Source organism: Dufourea novaeangliae, unplaced genomic scaffold, assembly GCF_001272555.1.
Source record: "Dufourea novaeangliae isolate 0120121106 unplaced genomic scaffold, ASM127255v1 scaffold168, whole genome shotgun sequence".
NCBI classification, from domain to species: Eukaryota; Metazoa; Arthropoda; class Insecta; order Hymenoptera; family Halictidae; genus Dufourea; species Dufourea novaeangliae.
Genome location: NW_015374062.1, coordinates 444,679 through 465,407, shown reverse-complemented (window position 1 = coordinate 465,407; position 20,729 = coordinate 444,679). Strand labels below are relative to the sequence as shown.

General features: G+C 39.4%; 1 protein-coding gene across 1 annotated transcript in view; it reads right to left on the bottom strand.

Annotated features, from left to right (window-relative positions):
- Positions 1 to 4,200: 4,200 nt before the first annotated feature.
- The window catches only part of LOC107190142 (protein slit), a 37,200-nt gene continuing 20,671 nt past the window's right edge, over positions 4,201 to 20,729 (bottom strand). Inside the window, exons 8-30 of the mRNA XM_015578896.1 lie at positions 20,421 to 20,492; positions 20,235 to 20,306; positions 20,090 to 20,161; positions 19,676 to 19,819; positions 18,414 to 18,577; positions 15,150 to 15,300; positions 14,439 to 14,585; positions 12,909 to 12,980; positions 12,761 to 12,832; positions 11,896 to 12,059; positions 11,048 to 11,249; positions 10,897 to 10,968; positions 10,225 to 10,296; positions 9,425 to 9,496; positions 9,178 to 9,341; positions 8,268 to 8,487; positions 7,009 to 7,318; positions 6,723 to 6,936; positions 5,919 to 6,380; positions 5,425 to 5,628; positions 5,066 to 5,215; positions 4,563 to 4,702; positions 4,201 to 4,287 (exon numbers count right to left, since the gene is read on the bottom strand). Of these exons, the coding sequence (XP_015434382.1) occupies positions 4,201 to 4,287; positions 4,563 to 4,702; positions 5,066 to 5,215; positions 5,425 to 5,628; positions 5,919 to 6,380; positions 6,723 to 6,936; positions 7,009 to 7,318; positions 8,268 to 8,487; positions 9,178 to 9,341; positions 9,425 to 9,496; positions 10,225 to 10,296; positions 10,897 to 10,968; positions 11,048 to 11,249; positions 11,896 to 12,059; positions 12,761 to 12,832; positions 12,909 to 12,980; positions 14,439 to 14,585; positions 15,150 to 15,300; positions 18,414 to 18,577; positions 19,676 to 19,819; positions 20,090 to 20,161; positions 20,235 to 20,306; positions 20,421 to 20,492 (3,499 nt within the window). The remainder of the gene's footprint in view (positions 4,288 to 4,562; positions 4,703 to 5,065; positions 5,216 to 5,424; positions 5,629 to 5,918; positions 6,381 to 6,722; positions 6,937 to 7,008; positions 7,319 to 8,267; positions 8,488 to 9,177; positions 9,342 to 9,424; positions 9,497 to 10,224; positions 10,297 to 10,896; positions 10,969 to 11,047; positions 11,250 to 11,895; positions 12,060 to 12,760; positions 12,833 to 12,908; positions 12,981 to 14,438; positions 14,586 to 15,149; positions 15,301 to 18,413; positions 18,578 to 19,675; positions 19,820 to 20,089; positions 20,162 to 20,234; positions 20,307 to 20,420; positions 20,493 to 20,729) is intronic.

The window sequence follows — 20,729 nt, the reverse complement described above, 5'->3', positions numbered from 1 at the left end:
TTGTTTGAATGGTATAGCGGGTGCGACACTGCGCACTGAATCGGTCAGAAACTATTTTATCTTCTGCATCTCATGTTTAGTATTTCATCATTAAAGATGGTGCCACCAGATAGTTTTCTGAGTCGGTAAAGTAGATCGAATTTAATACAGTAGACATTCGTTTAACGTAGGCCAGTTTATTGTACCTTAGGAACGCCTCTCGCTCAAACGTAAGCGCACCCCACTCTGTCGCCCAGCAAGAAAGGAACAGAATAATATTGTTTTAGTAAAATGTTTTACTACTAAATAACTTTTGTGAATAAACTTTTTCGATATCTTTAGAAATAACAAAGATCGTAAGGTGATCAAAAAGTGATACAATAGATACAATAAACGAATGTATACTGTAATTAATCAATCTCTTGTTGATTATATAATAAGATTCCTGTTACAAAAATTTCGAAGTTTATGAAAATATGATTAAGAGAAAATAAATATTCATAATGTCCATAATCTTTCTATTCCAAAATTAATACCAAAGTTCTGAAAGCTTTCGATTATGTCTATTCTTGCTTTTCTCTGTTTGACGAATAAGTATTCAGTGTAATACACTCCTTACCACCCATATTTCGCTTAATTCATAGTCTTTCGAAACTTACTCACATTACACAAATTAAGTGAACATTTGCGAGTGTAAGTGGTTCGCGAATGTTTAAGGGCAGTGAGCAGTGTGTTAGCAACGATAACAGTGTCCAGTGATTCGTAGCTGTCGAACCAAACTCGAATCGAAAGTAACGAATTTTCTGAAACGCAACGGTGTAGGCAACTTACGTTACTATTAATACTATGAAACTGTGAAATACGTCGCTATGGTACACCTATTACTTCACTATGGCATACAAGGAAAAAATCAGTAACGATAAGCGATACAATCGACGTGCTACTTTTATATGCTGTGTGTCCGTCGTCTGTTTCATATCTCGGTTCGATACTTTCTCTTAATAAAATTGATGGGAACGAATACACAAATGATAAGAGTAACTTTTATAGTAAAGAATTCTATAAAACGCTCGTTATAAAATCCTACATCGAGGATGCTAATACGATAGTAGTAACGTAAAATAAAAAGTATTAGTTTCTCGTGCGTAAAATATACGAATGACTATATTACCTAACGTAATCTAAAGATATAGTAAGAGAAATCGTTTTGTCCCCTTACGGTACGTTAGTCGGAATTGGATGCACACTATCTCGACAAATATTTGTTTTCTGTAAAGATTCGTTTAGTAATGCTGAATAATACAGGAAAAATTAGCTGAAGAAAACAGAAGAAATTGTTAACTTCGAATAGCTCTTTAAAGTGTAAAAATGATAGAAATGTTGTAAGATAACACAACTGAAAAGTTAATAATTAAATTCGATTGAATGGATACCTGAAAAGTAAACATTTTAATTATTTATTTTGCATTGCAATTCATCTCATGAGTGACTTATGTTAGTAAAACTTTTCATATAAAATTGTTTAAAAATTCCTCGTACCGAAGGGGAAGGAAAATGCTGAACACTGTGCATGTATTATTGAGTATTTTTCCTACTGATTTAACCCCTTGCACTCTCAGACTATCCCCCAGAAAAGATATTTGAATCTCTAAATCATATTCAGAAATATCATCGATATGTCCTTCGAATAATGCAAAGGGAACAAAAAATTCAAGAAAAACTTACGTATTAAAGTCACTCAAGAGAAGGTTAAAATTCAAGATGGCAGTTCATCCTGTTGGAGGATCCAGAGTACAAAGGGCTCAATCACGCTCTCCTTGTGTTCCCTCACCTACAAGAAACCGATTCCTAATGTCTGTGTGTGTTAAAAGTGCTCAAAGAACGATCGATCGATAACAATAAAATCTAGCGAAAGTTTCTCGTTTCTGGTCGTTCATGACGAATAAATACGACTTAAATACTGGCAGTGGAAGATGCAATGCAGTTATCCGCAGAGTAGGTACACGTTTTTAAATAGGTACGCGAAACGTTAAGAGGGACTTAAGTAGTTCCGAACGAATGATCACGCCTCTCCCGCCTGAAAAGAATCGCAAAAATCATCGCCGACGCTCGATATTATAAATAATGTGCTCATACAAAAATAATTACGCGGTCCTCTGGCCCGAATTACATTAATTACGCTCGCACCGCCCGTTATACAACCCTTGTTTCACTAAACCCTGACTGCTCCCAGCGTGCAATTCGCACGAGCCTCAAAGCAACGCGTTCTTAGGCCGTGGAATGAAACGAACCAAGGCTCTGGGAGGAGTCCTTTAGTCTCAGTGTGCACTCAGATTTTCGCCGTTTTCAATCATCTTGTCGCACAAGACGAATTCCGTTTTCAAAGTCTCGTTTTGCCTTTCACGATTTTTTCGAAGTTTGAAGCTTTCCATTAACGTAGAAGCATTGGTTATTCATAGAATAGTGTTCTTTGATTCAGTGTTCCAACGAAACGCGTGAAAAAGACAAGAAACATTGTGTGTCTTTTAAATAGACGCTTCCCTCCGCGCTGTTAATAATTAAATTAATTTCAGTAATAGCCGACAGGTTGAACAAACGAGAAAGGAACGTTCCTCGAAGGATCATAAAGATAATGCAGTAACGAAACGGATTGGATGAATTTCTCTTCCAGTGAGATATCGATCGTCTTTTCGTTTTAGTTAATGAGACAATAGACCTAACAGTCCGCTGAAATCCACGATTAACTGGAAAAGTATTTCTTGGAGAAACGTGAAACTCCCTATACACACCTTTAATACTTACGTGATAAATCGTTTACGACTCGTTTACTTGCGTTGCATTTAAGTTTACAATTACGAATCGTCAGGCGTTTACGTGTCGCGTACATGCAACGGATTCGGAAAATAGTTGCACGAAGCTCGGCTTACTAATCAAGCGTTTATTATATCCGATGGTAAATTCTTAATGCAAATGGTTTTCGACCTCTCAGATGATGTGTTTTCCCACAACTCAAGCTGAAACTTTCAACACTGAACACTCAACAAAGAATGTGATATGAGTTACGCGAATTCTTTCGTGTGGGGCATTCCTAAATCTCTGGGCTGAACTCGACCAGTGGTGTTTACTAATTACACTGACGAAGAAACGTTTTCATAATGAATTTTAAAAATTGTTTCAGACAAAGTACGAAATTATTATTTAATATTATTGAAAACTGTACTCAATTTAAAGGCTAACTAATAGGCCATATATGGCCGCCATCGGTAACCATACACTCTAATATTTAAATATACTTATAAAATTTTAATTACTTGATACACTAAAAATTTAGATGACTCGAATAAAAACATATACCATACTTCGAATTTTTCAATTGATTTCAGAATCGTTCTTCTCTAGATCTGTTTAGTTCATTCTACAGTATAACACATCCATTAATTCAGTACCACAAAAAACGTTTGTTCATCAGCACAATCAACAAAAGAAGTAGATTCGTTTTCCTGATTTAGAAAAGCCCATCGTAATTGGTTGAAAAATTCTCATTTCATCTATTTAGTGTCTTGAAGCTCTCTCGTTCCATCGTTCCCTTACGATGGAGGTTACCAAACAGAAAGGACGTCTGAGAGATCGCGATATCAAGCGTGAACTCTTTACATTCGATCATACTCCATCCACCAGCACCGTCATTCATTAGATTTATTTCACACTGAGCGAAGGAATCCTGCCGTTGGTTATCGTGCACGAGAAATATGTAGTTTTTTTGCACGGTTCCCACTTGCCCCCTCCCCCTTCACTCGTCTCCCCGTGAAACATACACGATTAATAATACCTAGTATGCGTGAAACTGTTTCCAATACCGAGTAAGTCCACGTACGCACGATTATAATAATAATTCTTTCTCCTCGTCCGAACATATACAATCACACTGAGCCGGCTGTGTGTTCGCGAGTGTGTGTCCATCTTTGATTTCGGCCAGCAGGTGCACCGTGACTCCAAGTCTTTCCACGATGATGCGTCGAGGACCCACGTGTTTGTTTGTGTGTCAATGTGTGGCCCCTTCGTCACGGATCTATCCGATCGATACTCGGCACATCACCGGTGTTTACCGTTGAAAGTTCGAATTGGGTCACTTTGTTCGATTCTAGGGGGGTTTCTTCCTCTCGGTCTCGATACGTTTCGACGAATATTTATGGAACACCTGTGGCTGTCCCTCGGCCCTCGCTAGTAGCATTTCCTTGTGCACGTACACTTGCGCACCAGATCGACGTCTCTTGTGTACCGCATCCCGTCGACGCAGATTAGTCGAACCTGCAAAAAATTTATGATTCTGAATCCATTATTTCTTCGACCCGGTTTGGAGATGATGAGACTTCTTAGATTGAATACGCTGTATATTTCGTACAAAGAAAATTTTTCGTAAAACGACGTGTGATATTGTTGCAAATTTAAATGATAGCGTTAAGTTAGAAACGTTAAAGATAAAATGTAAGCTAACAGAAGTTATGCGATGGAATATAGCGATGAGTAGTTTACCAGGTACATATTAAGATAGACATGTATATATTCAGAGAATTAGATCGTACCTTGCGTCGTTTTGTTTTCCGTGGCAGGCAGCAGGAGTTGCCACAACTACCCCAACACTTGGCAAGCTTCACTGGTCGTCTACTCCGACATCCGTTCTCGCTATAGAACTCTCTAGTGTGCTCTTTGCGACACGTCGGCGCTGAAATTCAGAGATTTTTAATACAGCTGGTTTCATTTCATTTGGTATTTTTCAATTTAAATCTTATACTATGACTATGAAATTTTCCAGTCCAAGTGGTGTAATTTTTTTACAAGTTTGATAGAACATAATGGAACTAGACTTTGGTATTCAAGAAAACAAAACAAATGACGAATAACTTGTATAGCAAATACATTCATTCCACACCTGGAAAATAAGATCTGTTCACCGGATCGAACGATTTCTCTTTCGTCCAGTAAAAAGATAACGAAGGCACTGTATTTATAACGCTACGAACTTTCCGAACCACGAAACATATAATTCTTTCAGTACATCGACAATTAATTTTGATGTTCAAAATACCTCTTTCGCAGTATCGTCCCTGCCATCCAGTCTGACACCGGCAGGTGTATCCGCTCCCGATCGGCGAAGGCACGCACTGCGAGCCCTTCTTGCACTCGTGTCCCGCGCAGGGATCGGATATTATCGTGCCGGGTACTGTCATGACCATGTCTGTAATCGAAGAAATTTAAATTAAGTTTTTATTTTGGAACATGTAACTTACAAAATTTTAATATCGACCATTTGCAAGTAATTTGAAATTATAAAAAATACTGTTAAAAACGTAAAATCGTTAGTGTTCGTAGTTGGCTCTAATAATTTGAACACCCACTATATATTTAATTCTCTAGATTCAGGATTTGGAATTAGTAGACTCTCACCGGAATGTTCGTGAGCCATGTTCTCTTCTGCTATAGGTTCCTCGTTGCTGCCGCTGTTGCCCATAAAGCCTTCCGGTTCGACGACGTCTCGCGCCTCGTCAGCCTCTTCCTCGTTCGACATACATCCAGGACTAACTCGATGCATTTTCGCAGCGTTACTGAAGTCCACTAATTTATGGTTGATCCACATTTCGGTGAAACAACCTTGCAAGTGAAAAAAGTCGACAAATTAGGACAAATATAAATAAAGCACACATACTTGCCTATTAACAAATAGTATGTACATACAAAACTACCAAAACTACCCTATTCCAGACAATTCTCTACCCGTGCTAGAACGAAACCGTGTTATGGGAATACCCTGTTATAAGGGGGTTACCTGTATACATTTAAATCTAAATTTCAGGTCACTTTCTTAAGTCACTGATCTATCAATGAGTCCCTCAACATTTTCAATGTCACGTTCTTCAACTATTTGTTCAAGTAAGACTGACCTTGGAAGCTCGTTATATTCCTCAGGTGGAATTCCGTGAACGCAATGTTGGCGACTTCCGGCGCTACGCCGCCGACGTACATCGGCGTGTTGAGCTTTAGGTACTCCTTGGGACCTTCATTGATAATGCTCCTAGCGAGACCGCGGTCGACCCTCATTGTGAAGTTCTTCTTGATCGCGAGAAGTTCAGCCACATGTGGTTTGCCGTCGGCCACCATTTCGTAACTGTACATAGTCGAGGTCGGGTAGTTGCCCACGTCGTATGAGACACGTACACGGCCACTGAACAGCTCGACAGCGATGTGGTCGCCGTTCTGGCCATTGTAGAGGAGAACCCCGTTTTCCTGCGTGGTCGTGAAGACGATGGTCACATTCGCTTCGGGCCTCGTGCGTAGCGGCTCCAGCTCGACCAGCGAGCTGTTGTCCACGAAACTCAAACTCGTCAGGTACTCGCATCGTTTTCCTGGTAAATTGATCGTTTGTCATACCTTGTACAGACGGAATCTCTTCATTCTATTAACCCTTTAATTACTAAAGATGACTACAGTCACCCGACAAAAACTTCGCGTTAAGAACATTGGTTAATCATGGTAGCATATCACATGGGGCTACATGAATTCTAAGTTTCCACCCTGTGTTAATCAGAGAACTTCGGTGAAAATATCAAAAAGAAAATTGTAATCATATTGTTGGGTTCAGTTCATTGCTAATTCCTTAGCCCCCAATATCCATGATTAAGCTACCAGATCTAGGTCTAAGAGAGAAATTATATAAAAGGAATTGAAGAATATAATTCATTACTCACCGGTATAGCCGGGGTGGCACTGGCAAAGGTAGTCCGCGGCGGAAGCGGGAGCTGGCTGGAAGCAAGCACCGTGTTGACAGTCATGGTGGGCACATGGACTAGTCTGTGGATAGAGCATGGCTGTCGAGGGTGCGGCCTCGCAATATCTCCCTGTATATTCCGCCGCGCACTTACACACGTAATTGTTTATGCCGTCGATGCAAGTAGCACCGTTCTGAAAAGCATGACAATGATCGATTATGCATTCAGTATAAAATCTCGCGAGATAGGGCGAAGGGCACCGTACCTGGCACATATGATCAACGCAGTCATCCAGGTTGGTGGAACAATTAAGCCCGGTGAAGCCGATTGGGCATTCACAGCTATAGTGGGTCCCGTGATCGACGCATCGGCCCCCGTTCTCGCAGGGGTCGTGCCCTTTTGTGCAAAAGGGTATTTTCTTCTCGCAGTACTCGCCCATGAATCCTGGGGCGCAGTCGCATCTATAGGCCTGGACGAGGTCGACGCAGGTTGCGTTATTTGCACACTTGTTGTCCTCGCAGTCGTCGACGTTGTTCTCGCATCGAAGTCCCTTGTACCCGGGGGCGCAGTCGCAACTGTCACACACCGACTGATCGTCAATCGAGACATTGACCACCAGCTTCGATCGCGATGCATCCGCTAATCGATATCGCCAGACGTAATCGACCGATCAACGACGTTAGTTTTAATTATATTAAACAGAAGTTAACTCACGATTTTTCAATTAATTGCGAATTTTGCTGGTGGATTGTTAATAACTAACTAGTTTCCCGTAACGTTGATGTAAAGTTTTCTCAATTATCACCAGATATGTGTCGTTAAACTATAGGCTTTTAGTATTTAATTATATGTCTTGTCATCGATAGATCGTTACGTATAGCTGCTACTCTTCGGGCCTCACGTGCAGGGGTCCCGTTTCGTTTGTTCATTCAAAAGACTCACTGCTACTGATACTACAATCTATAATCTACTAATCAACTCTTTAAATCGTTTTCTTACAGTGCAAGTGCAATCCGCGAGTCCTTGCGTCTCGCATTCGGCATCAATGTATCTACAATCGTTGACTCATACTACTGTGTATATTTACTTTCGAATCGAACATGGAATCGGCCAATTCAATTTCAATTTTCTTAAAGATGTACAATGCAACGTTACCCTTTTACCATCGATATTTAATTACAACCGAGAATGATTGCATTACTCGTGCACGTCTACTGAATTATCGACCAATACTACTGTGTCTCACACGCACGGTAGATTCTACAGTGAATGCAAACTCGTGATTTTATGTCTGCAACAGGTCTTTAATCCGATTGAAAACCTCTATTTGCCAATTTCAATATATTCAATTTAACTACTATGAAAACTTGGAATATCAAAGAATAGTAAAGGATAAAATTCAAACGATCGACGAGTTCCTGTCGCAGACATCCCTACTACGGGCACCACTGAACGAGCAATTGTATATCAGGCCCGAACGAGCTGGCCGAAAATAGATGCACTTGTTCGAGAACGTTTTGGTACCTGAATCTTCCTTCTTCCAGTACTTTGCAAGTTCCGGTGTTCCGGCAAGGATTTCCATAGCACGCGTCAATTTTATATTCACACCGGTCCCCATGATATCCTGGCGCGCACTTGCAACGGAACTTCCGGTTCGGGAGCGTCTCGCAAAATCCTCCGTTCTGGCATGGCGAGGTGTAGCACAAGTCGCACTTGGCCAGGACTTCGGCTGGCTGTTGACTGGCTGCGCGGAAGAAAGGTCTACGATTAATGAGCAATTTTAGTACCCGATTGTGACGACGGGACAAAAAACCATGAACTAAACCAGACTGCGTCACGGGCCAGTGAGAAAATCAAAAACATGTCCGCGTGCGGAGAGGAATGACGATCGGTGAGCAACAGAGGCTAGTTGACAGGACTTTATCTTTCAATCATCGTGTCGAACGTATAAATTATCAAAGAGAAACAACGTCTGAAGAAAGATCGAGCTAAGGAAAATTCCAACTGAAGAAGATAAACAACTTATAACCACGTAACCATATAACCACTGTCGAACGTATAAATTATCAAAGAGAAACAACGTCTGAAGAAAGATCGAGCTAAGGAAAATTCCGACTGAAGAAGATAAACAACTTATTTGAGTACAGTATAGAGCAGAGATGGGCAAACCCATTATCTAGATAAAAAGTTTCGAATAACGGATAAAAGATAAAAAAAAGTATTTCGTCATTTTTAATTGTTTAAACGTGGAAATTTCAATTTTTGCTGCTTTTCACTGTGTATTATTCGAATAAAAGTCTGCCCAACTCTGGTATAGAGTCCATTCTCAGATGGGATTAGGATAGAAAGTCTCGACGAGATATATTCTTTGACTTCGACTATTACAACCAGCCACTTTTGCCACGATCACGATGTTCGTCATTGGAGTACTTACTTTTGCATTGGAACGCAGTCGGAGATGTCGTCAACAGCAACTTGTCCCTCATCGCTGGGGGCTCCATACACCTGGCGATACCTGCCTCCAAGAAATCCCTCTTCACCCACTCGGCCAACCACCGCATACTGCAGTCGCAGTAAAGTGGGTTGGACCCTAGAGCGCTGTAAACACACCGGTTGGTGAATTATTATCGACGTCGCGGACGGTGGCGGGTGTGCTTCACGGAAATGTGTGAGATACTCACAGGTGGGTTATAGATTTCAGATCATCGAACGCGCCCTCGGGGATCACCGATATGTCGTTCCCGTGCAGAGACCTGATGGAAATCGGAAATTTATACGATTGGTAGTGAACGATCAAGTAGCGAAGGTTTTTTTCTTCTGTTACACCCTGTATATACATATTCTGTATGTCAAGATTAATTTAGAAGTTAATTAAAATAAATTTACCACTTTTCAATCACTTCTAAACAAATTCTGGACGTTCTATTTATTAATTTCTTAAAATACTGTTTATCTGAATTTTCCTATTCTGGTTTGAGATACTCCCAGGGTTAGAGAAATGTCGTTAGATACAGAAATTTTCTGTGGGAACTGGTCGAAATATATTTTTATATTTGATGTGATTTTATATTTTATATAATCATACAATTGTTTTCGAAATTATCAGTGCAAATGGAATTAATAACGCAATCATCAGAACAAACGTAGTGGTAATGCATCGCCGACCACTGCGAACCGATAAACCAGCGTGATTCCTCTCGTTAATTCGGCACAGATTGGTTCTTCGACATCAGCGATCCAATTTGTTCTATTATCGAACTTTAATGCACGTTCCGTTATCAGTTGGTCGGTTCTCATGTACTACTTTTTTCAAGGTACATTCAGACATGGTACTTTCAGATGAAAAATGGCATCGACTATTCGAATATATGACTAATTTTTTTCTCCTAATTTGTAATGTCCATTTAAGTGTCGAACGCGATACAATAACATAAATTCACGAATTATCTTGTTAGTAAAATAATTGGTAATCAAAACTTACATTATCCTTAACGATTTTAAGCCAGCGAGGGCATTGCGTTGGACACACTGCAGCTTATTGTAGCTGATGATACTGTAAATCACAGAAAAACAAATAATATTCGGTTATTTTAAATTTTATACAGCATTAACGATTATGTCTAATGTAAAAATAAACACGTTCGTTGCCATATTGGCCATTGGTAGCCACCATTAAAATCTTCTTCCGAACCCGCTTCATAATTCACATATTCGTACAGCAAATCCACATTACGAAAATTATTATTAATGAAAGAGATAAAAACATAATTACCATATGTATCGATGTACAATAGAATATTTTATTATTAAATTAAATGGCATAATTGTAAATCTTTTAATCTGAATAATCTTTAATTTTGTAAAATGTGACATACAGATCTTCACAAACACTGATACCTTTTATCTCGACATTACAATAAACGCCACTAGTAAAATTATTTAAACAAATATATTAATATTTCTCGTAACCTGTCTTGACACATTATATTTTAAATTTCATTCAAAAGTGTACAGCAGTGTTTCAGTTATAGCAATTTTACTAAAGTGTACGAGAATTTTCGCCGGCGATTAAGCATAAGTTTGTAGATGGCAGTTTGAGCGCGAAATGTGTTAATATAGTTCAGCTGAAAAACTAAAAGCGTTAGATACGTACAGGTGAGACAGCTTGGTGAGGTTCCTGAAGGTGTCGTTGGACAGCATTCCGATCTGATTGTTGCTCAGGTCCCTGCGAAACAAGAGAATTTCAACACTGTTTTCACGTCGGGCTACTTCTACGAACGAAATGGCACGTGTATGTTATTTACAGTCTAGTCAGAATCCTCAGGTGGTTCAATCGCTCCGGCCTGATCGTCTTGATGTCGTTCACGTCCAAATACAGCTCGGTGGTTTCCGGCGGAATCCCGCGCGGAATCTCCGTAAGCTGAGACCTCGAACACCTTACCACTGACCCGGCGCAATTACATTGGGGTGGACAGTAATCGTCTCCTAGGCAAACTACGCTGTCGTCTGCGATTCGTAAAATTTACCGTACGATTGTTAATCACCGGATCGATTCGAAGGATCAAAGGAATGGCCGGGGAACATCGACGAAATATTCTTCAATATTTCATTTTTGTTTTTACAAATAAATCTATACCAACGGCGGACTTTCTACAATTTTGTTAGGTCATCTCATAAGTAATATAATGTTTTCGATGTGTAGATACTTTTATGAGAATAAACAACTTCTTGTCAGTAATTAACGATTAATACACTGTTCACAAGAGTTAGGGGATCGATAATGTGGACAGGCCCTGTTGCACTCATCAAGTGAAAGAAGCGAAATAAGTGCTACAGGGTTGCTAAATTGACATCTTTTTTTCTACAATGCTAATGTCTATAATCTATCCAACGAGACGAAGCAGTAACTGTGAACAAATGGAGGTGATAACTATTTAGGTGGGATAGGGACAAATGTTTTGGTTATTTCTATTACCCAGTCTCGTTGGATGGACTACAGTTATATTTGTATAAAAAAAAATGTTCATTCGTCACGTCTACTTTAAACGATTTTAACAACTGAATCGTTTGGTCTACACCCGTGAGTTTTCGATGTAATATTTTCTTAACTTTCGTTGAGGTGATTTTCAAAGGTAAAATAATAGCATCTTACTGTTGCATTTGAATTCATGATGAGGAATATCCTTGATGACAGCGTCCTTCAATCGCGGTGGATCGTGACAGTGGCCAACCACACCAGATATGTCGCGTTTCCTCAGCCATCCGGCGAACCACGCGAGATGACAATTACACGACAAAGGATTGCCTTGCATGTTGCTGCAAATGCGAGGCAATTTATTAAACTGCTATTAATTATGCGCACGGAAGCCGGAAATATTTTAGTCGAGTGTGTTAGGGGAGTTAGTGCAGCTGTGTATTAACACGAAGATAAATATTAACGAGCCACCGTCCTGTACAACCTCTGTATAATATTACAGTAATTAAATATACATTCTGTAATATTGCAACTGTCATAATATTAATATGTCAAATTATGATGGGTATACCATGATACTGGGTTGCACGGATTGTTTGTAGCGTTCCCGAGGGCTGAGTTGCAGTCTGTATTTTTCCGTTTATATCCCATTTTTATTCACTACTTTTTTGACAACGTCGATTGTTCTAGCCAGCAAAATTCTTCAACCTGCTTCTAGATAGATTTTGTTCTTGAAATGTTTTTATGTTACAGAAGGTTCCAGCGATCTAGTAATCATCGATTCTTGTATAAACCTATCAAAAGTGTTTATTTACAATTTTGTAAACATTTCTGTGTAACAGTATATACATACACATGTACACGAAGAGAAACTGTAAAAGTTAAGTATAAAACACTAAACAACTCAACGTTTCTTTTCTTTCCTTTTGAGAACAGTGAATGATGTATGATATTTGGATTCAGATCGTAGAATGAGGATGTAAAAATGGGAAATAAGTTGTGTCAATTTTAAACGGTGGGTCATCGTTGCAATGTTACTTACATGCTTCGTACGTGTGTCAATCCCTCGAACGCTCCTTGCATAACACAGGTAATGGCGTTCCCATGAAGGTTCCTGCGAAAATGAAGTTCGAAGGATATAGTTTTCCAGTGATACCGTTTTACGGACGTCCATAAAAGTTTCTACTCACAGAGTCTTAAGATTCGTCAGGCCGGTGAACATCTTGTTGTGAACTTCCCTCAGCCTGTTCTCCGACAAGAGTCTGCGAAACGACGGGTCGTTATTCCACGGGGGCAGGGTCGTGGCGTATATAAAGTTTCGGAATTATTAGAGGCAAAAAGAACGATGGCCGTGGTTTAGGGGCTCTGTTCACGCGTCGTTGGGAATCGTCCGGGGCTGGTGTGCCGTTGGCTCGTTAAATCGAGGGAAAAATCTCGGTGGAATTATCGTTATTTAACGTGACCCGATGTATTTTCGATAAATCGCGGCTGGAGATCGAATAAACGAAAATTATTGCACAGGAAAGTGGCGAAGGGCGAAATTCTTTTGAGCTACGATAGGTGATCAAATTATTAGAGCCATAGTTTGAAAAATATATTCCTTTGTGTTTGTGTAAAAACAAACTGACAATATCAATGTATTTACGATGGTTAATTATTAATTAATATTTGTCTAGTACGAATATACAAAAAAGTGTCAATTAATTAAATCGTCAGTTTATGTAGGTGGCTCTAATAATTTGGTGATTCGCTGTGGAAATATCAGGATTGCGTTATAAGTATACGCATTTCTGTTTTAGATTTGAACTTTTTCGATGGAAGGAATTTTTGTCGTTGAATTTTGCTCTCGATCGGAATTAGTCAACTGTAATTTGCTTTTCTTTGACGACTCGTGACATTCTGTATTCACTTCCCGCACTCGTCAGCGCCAAAATACTCGTGAAACATCGCCAAGCCCTGCTACGGCGACTATCAAATTAATCGACACATTGTCCCGTTAATTGCCATTGGAAATTAAATCCTATTCTGCTTCGTTAAAGCTCGTTTCAAAATCCCGATCGAGTTAGACACAAATAACGCCGGTAATCTCGGGTCAGTGAACACAGCTGGTGTTATTTCAAACTTTCTCAGCGGGAAGCATTTCATTAAAAAAAGACGACGATTTCTAGAAATTCTTATTATGTACAATGTAAATTTTTTGCACACTCGGAAATGAAATAGATTCTTTGCTAGTCTATGAAACAAATAGTTGTTTCTCTATTCTTGTATTAACATTAGAACTTCCAAAGCCGTCAGAATGGCAGATTGCAGATTCCTTATTTTATGATTATTGAAATTATAACAGTGCATTTTGTGTGTTACTAAATTATACTAAATTATTATGTGTTTTGCTATGTTATACAATTTAATTTAGTATACATTGGTTCTACAACACTTATCGTTTACCAACAATCGCACAATTTTTATGCCTTCCAGTCATTAAAAAAAAAACGCATGGAATTTCTTTGACACCATCACAATAGATTTCGAGTGTTTAAAAATTTTCCGACTATATTTTAATTGATGGTGGCCAACCAGCGAGATTCACGGAATACGTGCGATTAAACGCAGCGGCGCCCGTTCTGTCGCGAAGGCAAAATAGAAAAACAAAAAGCGAAATAAAGGGGCGCAAAACCGGGTAAAAAGTGGGGGAAACGAGGGATGGTCGTAGAAAAACTTACAGGTCGGTGAGCTTGTGCGCCCCCTGAAAGGCGGACGCCTCGATGCGTGAGATTTTATTGTTCCTGAGGTCCAAATGCTGCAGCTCGGGCAGCTTCTCGAACAAACCGTCCGCTTTGATCTTATCCAGCTCGTTGTTGGCCAACAGTCTGCTCGCGGGGGACAAAGACAACCGAGAGACGTGAAAGTTAGTGTCTATCGTCAGCGTCCGATACGGCGAGCAATTAATCGCGCTCCGGGGCGTCGATCCATTAAACGAGTTCGAATAATTTATTTCGAATAATAGCTCGCCGTTCATCGTGCCCGACGCCGCCCCCCTCGGGGCCGGATTTTAATCAGATAATTATCTTGTCGGTCGATTGAATTAATTTTCTCGCGCGGAAGAGAACGATTCGTCTCGATCGATTGCCCCGATCCATCCTCTTCTATCTTATATGTATATACAATTCAGTGCACAAGATTTTATCTTGGATGTAGAATAGAGCAAATCATATCAGACATTCAGTGTTTTTTTTTTCTGTACCAGAAAGTATCTATGTTATTTTATCTTGCGGGATGAGAAAATTGATTCTTTTCTATCGAAAGTTGAAATATACGAAATATATTAAAAGAGAAGTTTTATTGGGACTTTACGAGTTCAATATAATGTGCGTTTTTTTTATGTTTGTATTATTTTGTTGGAATTATCACGTTGAATGTATAATGTTACTCACAAGGTGGATGTATAGATTGGCAGCTTCTTTGGTATCGAAGTTAGTGTCCTGTTAGAGCAATCGACGGTAGCACCGTTGCAGGTACACGGATCTGGACACTCTCCGGGCAGGATACAATCACCAGCTCTCTTCGTCAAGAGCTCCTCGTCGCCTAGGAACATACAGCCGGATGTATTCTATTTCAAACAATCCTGCCCAGTTTGCCTTTCCTTGTTACGACCACAGGAACGCAATTTCTTGAATGAATCGATGATTAAAGCGATTGAGAAGAATCAATTTAATTCACTCTCTGATGAAGTAATTTGAATATGATGAATGGATACGATAATGAGCATGAAACTCGCAAGGGAATTTCAATTTATGATATCTTTGCAGGTTCGTAAGTGACTTTTTTTGCCACTTTTTACTTCGTCGGGGTGAAAACACCACTTAAATGTTAATATGTGTTTTCCTATTTTTCCGTACATCCTGAAAACTATTCTAGATATAAAAAATTGTTACAATGAAAATTTAATAGGCATTTATGTTATTTACAACTGTGTAATGGAGTTGTACAAAATTAGTTGTTCAAACAAATAAATACATAAACAAATTTTTGATAATTTCATTGCACAGTCTTATAAAGCATAAAAAGCCAAAGTCAGCAAACAAAATTTCCTGATTCTTTTATAAAGGTCCCTTAAAAACCTACACAGTTAAAAAAAGAATCGGAATTTTCTCAGACTTCTAAAAAAGGTATTTAAAATCTCCTAAAAAAAGTTCTTGATACTTCCAATATCAGAATATACAATGCCAAAGCAATAGATCCAACATTACTCTTAAAACCAATAGAAAACATTTTGAATATTGTTTTCAGAAGCTACTTAAATATTCTATTTCTACTTTACGATATCGAACCACCCAACGTTCGAAAAGCTCGAAATCCATCGCGTCGATTAGGTCACGTGGCGCCGGCAAGGATCGTCGATGGTTTCTGTGAAATTTCTCGAGGAACACCTTGCCCGAGTTTCGCCAGAATTTTTTTCTCCGGGAAAGGCGGAGGTCACGAAAGTTCCCGGCAAGTTTTACGCGGGTTCGGACGGTAAGTTCTCGTTTGTGGGAACGCGGCGTAACGATAATGTGCGGCCACATACGTGCCGGCGAAGTGTTTATTTTCCGGTGTCATTTACTCAGCAGAAGTTGGCGTGCGCACGGAAGCAGCAGCCAGGACGGGCGGGGGAACGCGATTATATTCTGTGCGGTCGGGCGCAATTAGGGGGGGAAATATACAACCGTGAAAAGGAGAAACACGAAGTTCCCGTTGTTATTCTTGAACACGCGCACGTTCAAGATTCCCGCGCGGTTCGCATGCACGTCAGCCGACTCCTCTGCACCGTTTTCGGGTCGTCGACTGTTAATTCTTAATAGTCACTCGATTTCGTGCCTCGAGAATTGCTCTATGCTTGCCTCGGCCATTTCAGACTTTACAGGGTGTCCCATATAAGTGTCGCCGCGAAAGACATTCAATGAACTTTACAAGCAATTGTGTTAGAATAAAGTTCAACTATAATATATTCAAGTTTGCACATAATACGTGTATTTCGTTATTGTCACTAAGACAGATTGTAAATAAGAATGAGTTAATAAAAAAAGATGTATGCACAATTTTCGTAAATCATTCTTATAGTTTTACTCCTCATCCCTATACTTCCACTCCCTCGAGATTGATTAAATCTTCTTAATTAATCAGTATATTAAACAAAATGATACAAAATTTTTTTATATCTTCAAATATATATTAATAATCTCTAGACTGATGGTTTACTCTGTATGTTATAGTTTCCTTTTACCAACATCCTGAAAAACAAATTTTTTACAGCGTTGACACCAGAATGTACCCTTAAGAGATTTCTTGACTGGCGAATGATCTTCCCTAAAAAGCCCCGGTTGATTAATCGAAAGCGAAGCGGGTGGGCTAACGCGCGCTCGCGCACCGGGTTACCATGTTAACGTCGCGACGATAAATTTTGATAATGAACAGTAGTAGCGGCGATATCATTAAATTAAGCATCGGCGCAATACCGTGCTCTCCCCCTCTCTCTCTCTCTCTCGCACGTTAATTGAGTGTTGAATGTCATGTGCTCCGAGAGGCGAATATGTTTATGTATGAGTACGGGCACACAGGTGATTTATCATCGCATTATACGCCGCGTTACAAATTGTCCGCCGCGGTACATGCGCGTAATTATATCGGTAATTTGCGTTCTGCGTTTAATAATACCGGGGTACGCGCGTCGCGTGGCCACTTTCTCCGCGAGCTTCGTTGCCACGTGTGTTACTATAGTCACGATCGGCTTCGTTCACCTGGTTCATATGACCGATTTTCTGTCTAACTAACCTCTTTACACGGTTTACAGTTTTAGCACTCGAAATTCGAGTTTTTGCAAATCAAATTCACCTTTTTGAAGATGAAATTCACCCTTTTCCAAATGAAAATATGCATCTTTCATCATCAAAAGGGTGAATTTAATTTGCAAAAGGGTAAATTTGTTTGTAAAAGGGTGAATTTGATTTGCACAAGGGTGAATTTGATTTGCAAAAAGTTGAACCTTGAGTGAAAAATTATATATATACCTTAGTGACTATATAAAATTATCCGGTGATCAAACACACCAAAGGTCTACCAAACTGTTCGGTAGAGAAACTAAGTTTCCGCGAAGAAGAAAAGTCAAAGGTGTTATTAGAATGATCCTATGTACGGTGATTATTCAAGGGAAAGTTCCGAAGACTTAATAAACATACAAATTGAAACACAACAATTGTTCAAAGAGAATGAGAAATACTATTGATCGATATCATAGGTTAAGGAGGCGATTATTAGACTGAGGATGTTTAGGCATTTATAACGTCCTCTGACTTGCAAAGCATAGCAAAATAAAGATTCTACTAAAGTTCAATAGTATTTAGTAATTATTGTTAACATTTTAAAACTCCTAGTATTAAGAAGCAACTTCTGTGCAACTCTGTTTTTTTTATATATATTTGCCCAAAATTGTAATTGTGCATAAACATCCGCAGTCTAGTGATTATAGATCGGTTGGAAAATTGAATGAAACTTTCCCTTGAACAAACGGAACAGTGCATAGGGCGAGCATGTTAGATGTAATGAAGAGATGATTTCGTTCGTGATAATGTGAAAATATGTTGATGAGCTACCGACCTGTGTCCGTGTTCCGGCGTAGCATTTAGAAGAGAAAAATATCGGAAAAATCGAGTCGTGCTTACCCTTACATTTGAACTTGTCGTCCCGCATCGAATTGATCTTCCGCTTCTGCGCTCTCTTCGGCGAGTCGCACTTAGCTCCCGACGTCTCGATGGGGTGCGCGTCAAGGTACGCCCTCAGCCATCGCAGATTGCAATCGCAGATGAACGGATTCTCTGCCAAATGTCTGCGAGAAATCGAGGAACGTTTCGTTCAAGCCCGTGTACTTGCGATCTCCCGCCGTTCGGAGAATGTTCTTTTCCCTCCATATTTGCGCGGATATTATACAAATTCTCGCGATCTATTCTTTCGGAAAAATGTTAGGTCGGTTCAACCCTTCCGCAGCTTAACCCTTAACCGGACACGTGAAGTTTTCGTGCAGAAACGGTCACGTGGTATCTGTGAAAGATCGGTATCTTTAAGAACCGGTAGAAAACCGAAATTCTGACAAAATTCTTAGATGTCGATGTAAATTGAATTTAATTCCATCAAACACCGTGTGCATAATTATTCACATATATTTTAATAATTTTTTCTTTGTTTTACTTGCTGTTGGTTTTTTAATACTGGCAACATTTCTGAACATAATCTAAAATTAGCACCGTTGTGTGTTATCCTATCTGCGGAAAGATGAGGCAAGGTCTACGGGAAGACAACGTAAAGTCATGCCATAAAAAACATACCCCCATTTTCGTGACCTTGATACATAAAAAAGGATTCAATTATATATTCTTTGCATATTGAAGTAGCTTCTTTTCTGCACGAAAATTCTAAAGCCGCAGTTTCGAACCGTTCAATCGTGATATTAACAATTAACTAATTAATCGTAATGAATTCAATATAGTTGGTTTAGGTTTTTTGGTGCCCAGCTAAACTGCAGAAGGATTAATCTTCGCTTCCCTGAAATTTGTTTAGTTTTTCATTTGTTTCATGATATAGAATCAACTTTTTGTTAATTATACCGCGAATCCCGGCCCATTCTCTGTATCACAGAAATAATCGAACGCGAAACTTTCGACAAAAAAAATAGCCCATAGTTTTCGCACAATTTCACAGGATGAATTGGTATTCGGTTGATGAGAATTCTAGAGAACGGTGAAATAGTGTTGGTCGAGCGATGGAATACGAGTTCGCAGAAAACACGGGGAACAATTGACAAAATGCGCAGTGACATGCATTCGCAATTCGATCCTGCAGTAGGGACGAGGGATGGCGGGGGACCGCGCAGTAGCGTTAAAGCCGTGGTAATTTGTATAAATTAATGGTTCAATGGTGGGATACAAACAGCGTTTCAATGCTTCGCAGATTGGCGAAAGTTCCATTGGCTAGGGATCTGATGTTGTTATCGTACAGAGACAACAGTGTCAGGCTGGTCAGATCTCGGAACAGATCGGTTCGTATACAGGATATTTCGTTCGCGTTCAGCAATCTGAAAAATTGATTTTGCTTTGTGAATTTTGGTTCTTTGTAATGGAAGCGACAGCGCTCTCACAAGAAATATACTGTTAAGAGACCATTAATTGGTACAGTTAATTATAATTTTATGAACGACAGTAATGATCACTCCTTCTATGTTAAATTAAACTACATTCTCAATATATATATATAACTCAATCATAAATGCAACGAACACAAAGGCTAATAATAATATTCAGAACAACTTGATCAAAGTGAAATGTTTCTAGATGTATTAACTTACAGCAATTGTAAATTGTTCAAGCTTTGGAACAAACCGCTCGGCAAATCAGCGATTTTGTTTCCGTAGAGGACACTGAAAGCACAAAAAAATCTGTTTATCGATCATCGCAATTGCGTGGTTTCCGTAGTGCATGGTTTATACGTACAGCGATTCGAGCGATTTCAATCCATGAAATGCATCCGCCGCTATCTTTTTAATCTGATTGTTGCTGAGGTCACTGTGGGTGGACGGCCGGAAAAGAAAGAATAACCAAACGTTAAACGCTGTCGGAATATGTACATACCTACTGTTTTAATATGCAACGCGGCTTAATCACGAATACGTCACTCACATTCTGCGCAATTTTCTGTACGGCGAGAAAGCCTTCGGCGGGATTTCAGTGATTCTGTTCTGCTCCAACCGCCTGTGGACGATCGAACACAGAAATTAACAAAGTTCCGTCGCTCTGATCGTTTCATTTTCCGCTAAACAGTTGCCAACAGATTCATTGAATAGTTTCGAAAGTTGATAAAATAAATCAAACAGTTTCCTGATATATTAAATAAGCTATTATTCACTTACAATTTTAATTATTTACAAATTTACCTCAAGATCAGTTAAGATGGTGGCCATTACTTAAATTGAGAAAGAAATTGTAACA